The 13293-nt window shown below is 52.9% G+C and overlaps 1 protein-coding gene across 4 annotated transcripts in view; it reads left to right on the top strand.

Moving 5' to 3' along the window:
* The window catches only part of DISP3 (dispatched RND transporter family member 3), a 114594-nt gene extending 107997 nt beyond the window's left edge, over nt 1-6597 (top strand). For all 4 annotated transcript variants that reach the window (XM_075520492.1, XM_075520489.1, XM_075520491.1 and 1 more), the window contains 2 exons: nt 158-324; nt 1054-6597. In XM_075520492.1, coding sequence (XP_075376607.1) covers nt 158-324; nt 1054-1416 — 530 coding nt within the window. In that variant the 3' untranslated portion in view covers nt 1417-6597. The remainder of the gene's footprint in view (nt 1-157; nt 325-1053) is intronic.
* Nucleotides 6598-13293: the final 6696 nt, after the last annotated feature.

Below are 13293 nucleotides of genomic sequence, written 5' to 3'. Positions count from 1 at the left end.
GGAAGTGTTTGCCTCTGTGGGCAGGAGGGAGTGTGTACAAGATTCAGACTGGCTAGCGTGCAGACCTGCAGGGGTAGGATCCCAGACTCCCCAGGGATTGACTTGGCAGCAGTGCCAGAGTACTTTAAATTTGCCTAACGTGACCTTCTTCACACAGGGGTGGTCTGCTTGGTGGTGACCATCATGTACTGGTCTGGCTGGGAGATGGGAGCTGTGGAAGCCATTTCCCTCTCCATCCTCGTTGGCTCCTCTGTCGATTACTGCGTGCACTTGGTGGAGGGCTACTTGCTGGCAGGGGAAAACCTGCCACTACACCAGGCAGAGGTGAGCTCTTTTCTTCCTAGAGACTTGTATCCATTCCCCTCGTGCCCTCTGTGCCGCTCGGCTGTGATGCAGGACCTAAGGCATGATGGGCAAGGGGGGATGCGTCTTGCCACCCTCACAGCATGCCTGGGGTGCTTGCTGCTTGTCCAGCTGACTGGTCAGACTGCTAGGAGCTTGTGTACCTGAGTACAGTAAGCCCAGCTGCGGGTCCAACACGCGTGGTTGTCCCTCTCTTACTGGCCACAGCTGTGTCCAAAGCAGCCCCCTTTCATGCCTCAGTGAAGACAGTCTTGCGCTGGAATGGCCCTACACTTGTTCTGTAACCTCTGCAAATTGCTTTGCTGTGCTGTGCTGGATCTCCAAGTCTTCTCCAGCCTTGTTAACAACTTTTCCCTCTTTGGGAAGAAGGAGACCACAAAAGCTTGGGGATCTCTGATCCCAAGTAGAGTGCCTGCATGCAATGCCTTTGTTGTGTAGGCCCAGCAGTCAGTCTGATGTGGCTGAAAGGAGGCACTAAATCCAGCAGACTTTGTCTCTACTGGGTTTTAACCTCATGGCTGTTTGCCCAGTGAGCTCAGAGACTGCATGAACTGTTCGATCTGTACTCACACAGCATCTCTGTCCTGGCAGGACCCCATGAGCTAAGCCACCCTCTCAAAGGCTAAAATATTAGTGTAGCCCCATGTGCTTGTCCCCACTCCCCCTTAACACTGCTGTCCCTTCTGCCAGGACCCCACAGCGTGCCGCCAGTGGAGGACGATTGAAGCAGTCCGTCACGTGGGTGTGGCAATTGTCTCGAGCGCTGTCACCACAGTGATTGCCACCGTCCCACTGTTCTTCTGCATCATTGCCCCTTTTGCCAAGTTTGGGAAGATTGTGGCCCTCAACACAGGAGTCTCCATCCTGTACACATTAACTGTGAGCACAGCCCTGCTGAGCATCATGGGGCCTGGCACCTTCATCCGCAGCAGGACTTCCTGCCTCAAGGCTGTGGTGGGGGTGCTTCTTGCTGGCCTGCTGGGTCTATGCATCTGCCTCGCCCTGCTGAAGAGCGGATTTAAGATCCCCCTGCCTAATGGGACAGCCCTGTAGACCCTATGCCAAGAGCCACATGCTCTGTCCTCTTGCTCCCTTTCTTTTTCTCTTTTTTTTAAAGGATATTTTTTGTAAGAAAAAAAAAGAGGAAAAAAATCCCCTTTTTCCAGAAGTTTTTCAACTCCAGATGCACTTTATTTTCTAATGGGTTTTGCTCTAAACTTGTATTTATTTCGGTAGCGATGGATGGATGACGGACAGTGAGGGCTGCCCAGGGAATACCTCAGCCCGTGAGTAAGAGGGGAGGAGGTCTCCTTCTCTCAATTTTCTTTCTGCTTTTCTTCTTTTTCCTTTCTTTTTTTTTTTTTTTTTTTAAATGAACAAGCTTTCTGGAACCGCAAAGCTAAAAGGGGAGAAGTTGGGAAGGCCATCTGCTCCCTTTCAAAACCCTTCCCTCTGTCCCTCCCCTCCCCTTGGCCAGGGTCAGCATTGCAACGATGGCTCTTGAGGTGATGTCCTGCCCCCATGCTAAGCCTGTGCCTCGCTACCTGAGCCTCCGCAAACAGCAGTGAGCTGTTGGACAGGCCTGGGAAATAGCATTGTCTGCACCCTTTTGCCATGCCCTGTGCCCAAGCAGTGAACTCGCTGCCCAGGAGCTCTTATGGGTGTTGTTGTGGGATCCAAACCAGAGATGTTGGGTGGCACCACCTGCAGTGACCTGCTTTCATCATTCACGGGGGGCGTGGGGGCGCATGGCTTTCCCCTTCTTTCTGAAAGGACAGCGCACTTTTGCTGGGATCTCTTGGGTCTGTGAACAGCCACCAGGAATGCAATCGGTGCCCTCAGTGACCTGCCCTCCTCTCCCTCATCACAGTAGCGAGGCCAAGGCAGTATCGATGCCCAGTCCCACGTCCTGCTCAGTGTGTGACCTCACCGGTCACTGCCTCTGCTCTTCACGGCGGAGAGAAAACAGACAGCCTTGAGGTCCCTGAAGAGCCTTTTGGTCATGGTAGTCAGCTCTTAGCCTGAGGATGAGCTAACTACTGGGGCCAGGTAGAACCCGTGCCTGGTGGCATGCACGAATAAACAGCGGTGCGTCCTCCGTGGCAGCTTAGAGACACCCTCCATTGTGGAGACGCGAGCTTCAGCCTGCGGCTGCTGCCTGCTCAGAGCAGATGGTTTATATTAAAGTAAAATGAAATCGCAAACTGGTGCCATTAACAAGTACATTTTAAGCATCACTGATTCTATCATATTTTAAAAATTGAAATAGCTAAGTGTGTGCATTGATATGCAGCACATCTGGTCCTCAGCAGAAGGGGAGGGGTTGGGCCCACTGGGAGATGCATTAAATGCTATTTACAGGGATGCCAATAGAGGGGGTTGGCCAAAAAGCAGCCTGACTCCATTTGTTTGGAGATACCATGTCTCTGGTGGGTTTGTGCTCTCTGTCTGGATTGACCCTTTTTTTAAGACGGAAATTCCAGGAAGCCCATGCCCTTTGCCAGCCAAGTTCTGGGGCTGTGCTGCTGTGACAGACCAGCAGCTGCTTCTGCTTGGCTCAGTGTATCCCTGCTCTGATCCCTGCCAGTCTTACACCTTCACATCATGTCACCCCTGTGAAACTGGATCAAATGTTTGTTCCTAAAGTAGGTTCCCCAAGGTGTCAGCTGGAGAGAGGAGTGCTAGGACAGGACTCTCATTGATGCCAGGGGAAATCCAGAGCAATCCTGCTGCAGGCAGTGAGGGTGGTGAGAGCATGAGCAGAACAGACCTGGTTTCTTTCTCACCATCCCTCTTTCTGCAAAGTGTTAAATGTTCCTTGGTACCTACCTCTGATCTGCACCAGTTCCTTCATAATGAACCCTGTGCCCATGAATAAATGGTTCTGGAAAGGATTTTTTACTATCCTTAAACTGTGCTGCTTTGATGGCTGCTGCGCACAGTTCAGCCCCAACATTGATCCGTAAGCCATGCTTTTCCCTATGTCCGTTCTCCGAATTTAGTTACTGGTGGTGCCCTGAGCACTCCTAAGTGGCAGCGAGCATAGAGGGCAGTGTGCTGATGATATACAGCCCCTGAGACCCATGTGGCTGTGTGGGTGCTGCAGGGGAGAGCAAGGTAGCCCTAGTGCTGCTGCCAAGGATGCTCTGGCTGGCGGCTGACCTGAATTTAGCTAAACTTCAAACTCCTTGGGGTGATTAAAGCTGATGGATATTTCCAGGTCACTAGATGAGAATAAGGTGCCGAGTGCACCCTTAGAGGAAGTTCGTCCTTCTATGAGCATGAAGAAACCTTGAAAGGTCTTTAAGAAAAGGCATAGATGTGCTTTGAGTCCTGCAAGTTTAAAGCTCATTTAAGCCCCCGGTGTCCTATGTTTGTGCTCACTATAAAGAGGCTATGTAAGCCCCCCACCTCCAGAGTGATTCTGGACACACCATGCTGGGACCATTCATTCAGCCACTCTTGGAAGGCAAAGATTAATTTCAAAGTAGTGGAAAACCTTTTATGTCTCTTGGGTCTGATCTGGCAGTGTCTGATCTGCAGACAAAAATAAGAGTTCTTGGCACCTGACAGGATCTGTCCTGTTTTCTGGAGCAGGCAGGGGAAAGGACAAGCTATCATTTTCCCTCCTCCTCTCTGGCCAGCCCAGGCTCACTCAGTGCAGAAGGGCTGGCTGGCACTAGCAGGAGCAGGGCATCACCTTGCCCTTGTTTGTCCAAGGTGGTACTGGGAGAGCAATGGCTGGAGTGGTTCAGAAAGGAAAATGAGAGACTGAGATAAGTGCAGAGCTGTAGCAGATGATTCACAAAGGCCTACTGAGGAGACTGTGCCCCTCCAGCAAGGAAACTGAGGCAAGGAGAGGAGGAACAACTTACTCCAGATTGTAGGGGGATGGCAGAAGAGCCAGGAGATGATCCTAGGTGATGCTTTTCACTGCAAGGACCTACTGGATGTTGGTAAGCTGAAAACTTGATTAAACATAGTCATAATGCTTGTCTTAAGATTTAACTAGACATTTGCCCCATCACCGTTTCACTCTGCACAGCTCTGTGGTCAGGGTGGCCGGTGCTTTCTCCATGTGCTGTGGAGTGAAAGAGGCTTAGAGGTGGGGCCAAGCCTTCCCCAAAATGCTTACAGCACCCTGATCTCCCCAAGCATCTGTGGAGACAATAAATCAGTAGCAGATGTGTACATCCATCTCCACGTAGGCAGTGTCCTCCTTGGGATTAGAAAATATTCATAAAATTATAGAGGTAAGAAAACGGATGGGTTTGTCAGAGCAAATGCGAAGGTGGGGCTGGCAGCCCTGCTGGGAATCGGTGCTCTGAGGCAGATGCTCGTAGCAATAAAAAGCAAGGCCTCACCTGTCTGGTGCTGTTCCTGGAGCAGATGCTCACCCTAAATTAATTCCTCCCACATCTCTGCCTATCTTCTTTCTCTGATGACTCCTCTGTTTCCCAAACCATCTTTTGGGCCCTGTCGTCTTGCTGAGCAATGTTCAGCCTTCTCTGTGGTAGCTGCTCATGCCTAAGGTGCTCACAGAGTCTGGACTGAAAGTGGCTGGAGATTGTCTGAGGGAGAATTTCTCAGGCAGAGGAAGCTAGGGAGTTAAAAATGCTTCATATGAAGCTGTCAGTTTTGATGTTTTTGAACAGCAGAACACAGCAGGCCGGTCGTACTTGGAAGAGAATGCTCTGACTTTCCATTTCAAAACAATCTTGCTGCAATTAAAAAGAAACGTACACAAGTTCTCAGTTACAGCACAATGCAATGGGATATTTTTGTTAACTGCCCGCTCCTTTATTTATAGTAAATCCTGTCTTGAGGGTTACATTCTGAAAAGTTGATGTTAATGATTCAGGATGGGGGTCATTCTGAAACCGTGCCGTCTCTGACAAAGCAAAGCGGGTCCTGTCCTGACCAGAAGCTCTCCCTGCCAGCCCAGGGCAGTCACAGAAGGGTACTGCTCCACGGTGTTGAAGCACCGTGATACATGCACAGAGCTGGTGTTGCTGCTCCTTGCCTTCAGTGGAGCTGCTGCGCGAGTTTAAGGCTCCCCGTGGCTGCGGACACTCGGGGAGAGAGTCTCTGCTCACAACGGCCCTGTCAAAATCAGCTTTGGAGCGAGGAGGAACAGAGCTGACATGATTTCCAAAGATCAGTGTCAGAGGAAGGAACAGACCCAGGTCTCCTTGCTGTTTGTTTCCTTATGTCGTGGTGCCTCTTGAGGTGCTGGGTTCACGCGGGGTCTGTACAGGCAACTGGGGCATCAGGTTTGGCCACCAACCTCGGCAATTTCAAAGGCTGCAGATGCTCAAAGGGGATCAGTGGCTGAGCTGGGCTGTGTTTCTTGATCCGTGCTGGATCTGAAACTATGCCGGAGCAAAGCCAGCCTGGGAAATATCCCCAAAGAGAAGGACACGTGGCATGCTTACAGAGTCACTGGGACCACTGGTAACAGTGGTCTGGATGCAATGGTCTCCAGAGACCCCAGCTTTGTCTCCACTGGAGCAAACTGGGATGTTGCTTTATGTCACGGCATCTAATTCTTTTAGCTTGTCCTGCACTGAATTTTCTTACCACAGCAGCCTCCCCTCCTGGAAGGTTATAAAAGGTTTTTTATTTAACCCTGTGATATGTATAAATCCTCCCACGCTGTCCACCAAGGAAGCTGTGCTGATTGATTTGCAGCCAGGCAGGACAAACTCACGGTCTCTTGGTAATTTCTTCCAAAATCACTCCTCACCCCAGATAGCATGCAAGCCATAGTTCACAGGTTATGCTTTTTCAGAGGCCTCCACTAACTGCGGTGCCCTGGCTTAGTACCCAGGGTCCCAGAGCTAAAAGTCTTTGAAGGCCTGTCTCCATCCTGAGGACGTAGTTGTTTGGCTTTCTCCCCTCCGCTCCTCCTTTGGGCAGTTGCTGGAGGAGACAGGAGGGCGATGGCCAGGACCAGAGGCAGAGCAACAAGCAGATGAGCAGCAAGGTTTGCAGGGGGAAGCAGAAGAGAACAAATGGGAGGGAGGATGGTTCAGAAACCAAGGGGAGAAGAGGTGTGAGCACCCCGAGGAGGGAGGGCACTGCCGTTTCACCACGTCGTGTGCAGACCTTAGAGTGTCGGTTCTCAGAGTGATGTAGCACAATTCCTGATGTAACGTATGCGTGTTACTTTTGTAAGTCGTCTCCTACCCTCACTATTTTCAGTGTTTCTTGATTTTTGGAGACTGTTGTAAATAAAAAATTTTGACATTCGCACCTTTGGATCCCTCACTCGTCTCTATGTCACTGTTGTATGTAAGCATAGCGCTGGCCAGAGTGGCACTGACATGTTACATGTTGTGTGTGTGGGGTGCAGTGGGGATGAGGCCACAGCACGGGTTCCCAATGTGCACAGGATTGCTTCTGCTGCTGAAATCAGGCCCCTTGAAGCCAACTTACCACATCCAGAAAAGCTGACAGTCCAGAAAAGCCAGCTCAGGATTCCATGCAGGTCTGCAAGAGGGCTGGCTCGAGTGGGAGCTTTATCCAAGTTTTTTGGAGGCCTGTTACCCCTCCACTGCCTACTGTGCTACTTGCAGTGCACGAAGATTGCACCTCTGTGCTGACCCCACAAGAAGGGGACTCGTCTGCCTGGTCCTGCGGCACCACAGTTTCTCACAACGCACAACGCCTGGCATGAACTGGTCAAGGTTTTGTCTCTGTGTCCTGTGCTGCAGCAGCGAAGTGCTACTCTGCACCTCCCAGGACCACGCTGAACCGTTGCACGCAGAGGCCAGCAGCAGGACAGGAGGAGGACCCAGGCACTTACCTGTCTGTGCAGCCATGCTGAGCGAGGTTTGCTCCCTGCAGCCTCTCATTTGGGTGTGCTCACGCTGCACCCAGCGACAACACTGCTGGGATGGAGAGCACCGACAGCACGTTGCAGCAAAAACCTCCCATGTTTTCAAGCCCTCACTTCTACAGATGAGGCCAAAGTTACTGGTGAAACCCCTGTTGTCATGAATACCAGGAAGGCTCAGGGTCACAGTCTGACAAATAAGAAAAAAATGCGGTATCCACAGGAAGGAGGAATGTGGCCCCTTTAATGAGAAGTTGGGGATTGCAGGTAGGGGAGGGTCTATGCTCAAGCCTGTTGCTGGGAAATTGCCAAGCAGGGCTGGAAATTTGGCAACCCCCCTTAGGCTGGGGTTGATTTTGGCTACAAATTCAGCCCTTTGCCCCAAGAGCAGGCGCAACGGGCACTCCCTCGCACGCCGGCGGGGAGCTGCGTGCAGGCTGGACCACGGAGGAGGCACGTGTTTCTCTGAGTTCACGGGACTGCGGGACCACCTGGCAGTGGCGAGTGCCCAGGGCTGCCAAATGGGATGGGGGCAGAGGAAAGGGGTACCCTGGGGTACGGCAGCTGCAGCCCCAGGCAGAGATGGGCTGGGTTTCCATAGCTCCTCCGAAAACAGCTGCTGGGCTGGGACAGGGTTTGGGACAGGGGAAGGGGCTCAGAGGATGGATTACACAGGGCGACAGCTGCTCGCTATTCATTTCAAGCTGGCAGAGGTGGGAAGGAATTGCGTTTCCGTCTGTGGGAGCCTGTCCATGCAGGGCTGCTGGCTCAGCCCCTGCGCTAACACTGATGGTCCGCGCGCTGAAACCTGCTGCCTGCGATTTGGCAGAGCCCCGTCTCTTCTTCCAGGTGAGCGAGTCTGGTGTGAAGTCTTCATTACGCGCAGCAGATTCCCCCCGGTCTTCTATCAAGCTGTGGCACAGTGAGGTCTCCATTGCTTCCCCGGCGCCCCACCAGCATTTAGGGGCTCTGCCTGTGCACCCTGGGGTGCTGCACCCTGCACCCCTTCTCCCACAGGCTCCTTCCTACCCCGAAACCAAACCCTAAGCCCCAATTCTGTGGCTTTGAAAGGGAAAAGCCACCTTTTGCCTGAAAAGCGGTGTCAGAGCCTGCCCCTTGCCACTTAGGCAGGATGCTGTCGCTGTGCCTCTGTCCCTCCATCACCCTCCTGGGAGGACTGGGGGGACTTTTTGGGGAGATGGAGGGACGGAAACGCACCCCCCTCAGCACCAGCGGGGCCGGGCTCGTTCGTCCCCCTTATTTCTGTGGGGAAAAGCTGCTAAAACGGCTGAAACTCCCGGGGGGGGCCGGCACGAGCCCTCCCGCCGTTTGCACGAGGCGTTTGCACGAGGCCGTGGCACGAGCGGCCGGGGCGGGCGGGCCCAGGTGCAGCCGTTACCTCATCAGCCGCCGTTAAGGCGCAACCGCGGGGGGAGCTGAGGGGAACTGGCCGCCTCCGCCGCGGCGGGACCGGACCCGCCACGCCACGGTGCCGCCCCGGGTGAGTGGTCCCGTCCCCTCGCGGCGGGGGCTGCGCCGCGCAGTGCCCGGGGGCCGGGCGGCTCTGGCCGCTCAGGGCCCCGCCGTGCCGAGCTGCGGGGCGGCCTCTTCGCTCGGCGCCGCCCTGGGGCGCTTCACCAGGGGATTCGGCCCCCGAGGTGCCGGTGCCCTCAGCGGGAGTGGGGCAGGGGCGGCAGCCCGGCTCGCCCCGCCTCGGAGCAGCGTCGGTCCCGCTCCCCGTTCCCGTCCCCTCCTCCCCTCTGCTGCAGGTGACTTAGCCCAGAAATAGGGAGCGTTTAAACCTTACAGGCGTCTGACTCAGCCATGCTGATGAAAACAAGCGTCTTCTGGGGTTTTGGTTTTGGTTGTGGTGGGTTTTTTTTCCCCACGCAGCCTTGAGCAGGGTTTTTCCTCCTTGGTGTTTCTCTCCCCCGTGCTGTCCTCGCTGTCTCCCTAAGCACCCTGCCCCGTACACGGTGCCTGTGGGGCATCGCCCTGCGTTGAACGGGGCTGGGGCTTGGCCCGTGGCTCGTTACCCGTTTCTGAGTAGCTCGGGAAGAGTCTTCTGCCTCTGGAGATTGACGCGAAGGTCAGTCAAAGAGGATGACTCACTCCCTTCCCTTCCCTGGCAATTTGTCACCCTGCAGATGACACATCTTAGTGGCTCCTCAAGTGGTGAACAGAGCTCTGGCAGACCTGTGGGGAGCTGTGCCTCTGGGATGCTCTTTTTTTATTCTTGTGGCTGTTTATTCAGCTGTTATGTGCTCCCTAAGGCCCGAGGATGGTGATGAGCAAAAGCCGGAGAGGCTGGGTGCCAGGCTTTCCTTTGCTGTAAGCCAGAGCAGGAGCTGAAGTGAGCCCAAAACAGTGGGAAATTGGAAGGTTTGTGCATCGTGTTTCTCTGAGTGTTGGCCCACGACGCCTATTTCTTGTTGCTTTTTTTTCCTCTTAAGTTAGAGCAAATTTATTGCCCCAGGAGCTCAGCATGAAAACATGTTTCAGTCTGCTGCATGCAACAAATAGTAGGAAGGGCGAGGGAGCTTGGTAGCACCTTGATGGGTGTTTTGGCAGGGAGAAAGGCAGTGAAGGAGCCTGGACAGGAATAAGGCCTGAAGTGCATTGGGCTGGGCTGAGAAGGGTTGCCAAAGATCTGGTTTCAGACCCAGATTTGAAGCAGAGAAGCTGTTTTGCCAGGTGGGGTTGTGCATGTGTCAGTCTGGGGGGGATCAATTAATCTGCCAGTGAAGTGCAGCCATGGCTGGCTGAATGGCAGCAGCTGGTAAACAGCACCGTAAACAACCGCTTGTGATGGGAAGCGGAGGAGGTTGAATTAAATTACAAATAGGGCGTGATTTAGGCAGACGGTAGAAATGTCCTCCATCTTAAACATGAAAGGTTCTGCTTCTGGAAAAGGAGGTTGTGAGGCAACAATAAGGGCAGGGAGGAGGTATGGGTAACGCCTGCGTATGGACTAGCCAAGAGGCGATATGTCTCAGAGGAAGGGTTGTGGTGCTGCTTTGGGTAGCTGGTCAGATAGCGTGTGGGCAAGGAGGCTGGGTCACATCCTCTTCCAGTGGAAGATGCAGCAATCTCGGAGTCCCCAGAATGAGGGTGGGTGTGAGGACATCCAGTCGCTGAAGAGGTGAACTGAAATGTGGCACTGAGAGCATTGTGGCTCGGCTGCTTTTAGCAGGAAGGCAAGCAGCTCTTGCTACCTCATGACTGCTTTACTTTAATGCTGGTTAGCTTATGTTCTGGGTTAGGCTCATCTTAGCTACAGGTGTGGGTACTGATGTCTCGTTCCCCGTCACCAGAGAGCTCTGCAGCCTTGTCAGAGTGCTGCAGGGGATGGGTGTTGGGTGATTAAAAAGTTCCCACATGAAATGAGGTGGTCTGGGATTATTTCCCTAACCAGACTGAATCCAGACATGGAAGGGATAGGACCCTTTTCAGCCCGGGGCAGCACAAAATCAGGGTGAGCTTTTAAATCAGCTGTGCAGAGGTGCTTTTTTTTTTTCCTTAAAGTTTAATGACCTTTTCAATTGAATCTCTTGGTGCTGAGTGAGAAGTGCAAGGTGACTGCAAGGAAAGGTTGCATGTCTGCACTAGGACTTCTAATCATTTCTAGCTGGTGGCCTCTGTCCCGCTGAGCTTCTCAGGGCTCTGTTGTGTTGGACAGAGGCATATGAAGAGGCAATAAGGACTTGAGTGTTCTCTCTTGAACTCATTCCCAAACCCATTGGCTGGCTTGTGCAGGCTCCTGGGAGCCTTTCCCAAGATGTAATGGCCTAGGCTTCCCCTGAGCTTTTTTAGGACTAACAAAGGAGTTGGAAAAATGAGGAGATGAGCTGATCAAGCAGGCAGTGCATAAGCTAATTGCCCACAAATGGCTGTCTGAGTCTGGACCAAAGTTTGTTGTCTTAGCATTGAGCACTGCCTGTCAGAACAGCTCCATGCTATGGGGAGTGATGAGAGCCATGAGCTGTCCCTTGGTGGTTTTCAAGAGCATGATGAGTTTGCTGCTGCCTGCCACAGCTACTCAGCTTTGATTCAAGGAGTTTTTGTTTGACGGACGATATAGTTTTGTCACTAGAGGGTGAGCAGTGGCGGTTCATCTCCTTGAGTGTCACCTGGGCTCGTGGTCATTTCCTGAATGAGACGCAGCCCCAAGAACGCTGAAGGATCTGCTGCCTGTGGATTTTCTTTCCAGCTCTTTGTTTGGAGAGGGGGAAGTCTCTGGCAAGAGAAACTCGCTCTTAAGCTGCAAGGCTGCTCAAGGGAAGGTAGTGGTGAGGTGCTGCTTTGGTTGTGTTTGCTGCCTTTACCGGTTCCTATCTTTAGTCTCAGTCCATGCCCTCTGGCACGGTGACACAGTACTGCTTGCAGACACCTGAAACAGTTTGGGGGTCTGACTGAATTCTGTGAAAACTAGACCAGCTTTTTATTTTTCCTGCAAGTGCTATTGACTAGCTCTGGATGGTACACAGTCTCCCACTGTAAGCTCCTTGGGGGTAAACCGCTCCTGATGACAGTTTCTCAGGCTGGCTGCAGAGGGTGGTGGGCTGATTTTTATTTTTATTTTTTTTAAAAAACCCTTGCAGTCTTCCTTAGGGTTCTAGTTTGTCAGAGACATAGGTGTGAGTGAGCAGCAGGCCTGTCCCCTGCCTCTGGCATTTATATACTTCTCAAAGGAGCTGCAATAAGGGAGCCAAAGGGTAAACCCAGGCTGTTTGTGAATGCCTGGAATGACAGCAATGATAAATCGTGAAATCTTGCCAGTGCTTTGTCTGTATATATTTAAGCTTTATTTTTCCTCATGTAAAAATGGAAGTGACATCTGTGTCTAATGTGTGAGGCCGTGACCTCAGTGAAATCCACTGATGGATGCTGCCAGCCGGCCCTCATGCATCATCTAAGGCTGCTCTGCAGAGGCTCTGCCCTTGCTGAGCCGGCTGTTGTGCAGGCCCCCTTGCAGTGTCCTGGGGCTCTTGCTGCTAGCTGGGAATACAGGAAGGCTGCTGTTTACTTGGGGCCTGGCTTATGCTGGCCATAGTGGAGCTTATGTGGGGAGAGAAGGCATGCTCTGAACTGCCCCAGTGTGTGTTTAGGCATCTGGTGTGGTGACAGATCATCTCTGACCTCCCAGTATGCAGTTACAGTCTTCTCGCTGCTGCCAGAGGCTGAGTTTTGTTGGCCCTTTGCTGCTTTGGAGCTTTAGGGCTGAGCAGTCTGTGCAGCTGGTAATAAACCTGAGATAAGAGCATGCCTCTAACCCTCGAAAGCACAGAGGGCACTGGGTCAGAGACACCCAGCTATCCATTAATTCTGTTCTCTGCAGGTTATCATCGTGTGCTACCGCAGAAGTCCACCAGTGCTCTCCAGAAAGCCTGCTCTCTGCTGTCTGATCTGCTGAGGCCATTTCTAATAAAGCGAACTACAGAAAAGCAGATTCAGCTCCCCCCTAACCCAGGGAGACAAGTAAGTTCTTCCTCCAGCACTGCTGCTCTGACCCCATTCCTGCCGAGCTGAGAAAGCCACCTTGCCCCACTGGCTCTGAGAACAAACCCTCCCTGCCCACCTCACAGCTGGTTTTGGGGGGCACTCTGCTGTGCTGTGGCAGCTCCCAGCAGGGTTAACCGGGTGCCGGGGAGGGGGATGTGTGGGACAGAGCTGGGACTGCTCGGCAGGCAGGGCCACGCTCTCTGTGCTGGGTTTGAGGGGCGTTGATGGTTGGGGTGGGCAGGCAGCACTGGACCAGAGCTGCTCAAGGAGCCTGGGCTGGGGACGGCTGGTGGTGACCAGCCGCGAACTTCGCGTGCGCTCGGCAGCCTGCGATCCCATTTATTAGCACTTAAAATTTGCTGTCTCTGCTCCAAATGGAGTGTTTACAGCATTGACACGAACAGCTGTCCCAGTCAGCCAGATCATAACAAATGGTAGCTCTGGCTGGAGTGTTATTTTGCTGCAAGGGGGCAATACATCTTATTACTAAACAATGAAGCTCGTGATGGATGGTGACGAGTCTCTTTGCTGTCTTGCTTGATGATCACACTGAGAAATAAACATAAAACTGAAGATGTTCCCAGGGATCT

This window comes from Mycteria americana, chromosome 18, assembly GCF_035582795.1.
Source record: "Mycteria americana isolate JAX WOST 10 ecotype Jacksonville Zoo and Gardens chromosome 18, USCA_MyAme_1.0, whole genome shotgun sequence".
In the NCBI taxonomy this organism is placed as follows: domain Eukaryota; kingdom Metazoa; phylum Chordata; class Aves; order Ciconiiformes; family Ciconiidae; genus Mycteria; species Mycteria americana.
Note: the sequence above shows the minus strand (reverse complement) of the source record. Positions and strands in the feature narration are given on the sequence as shown.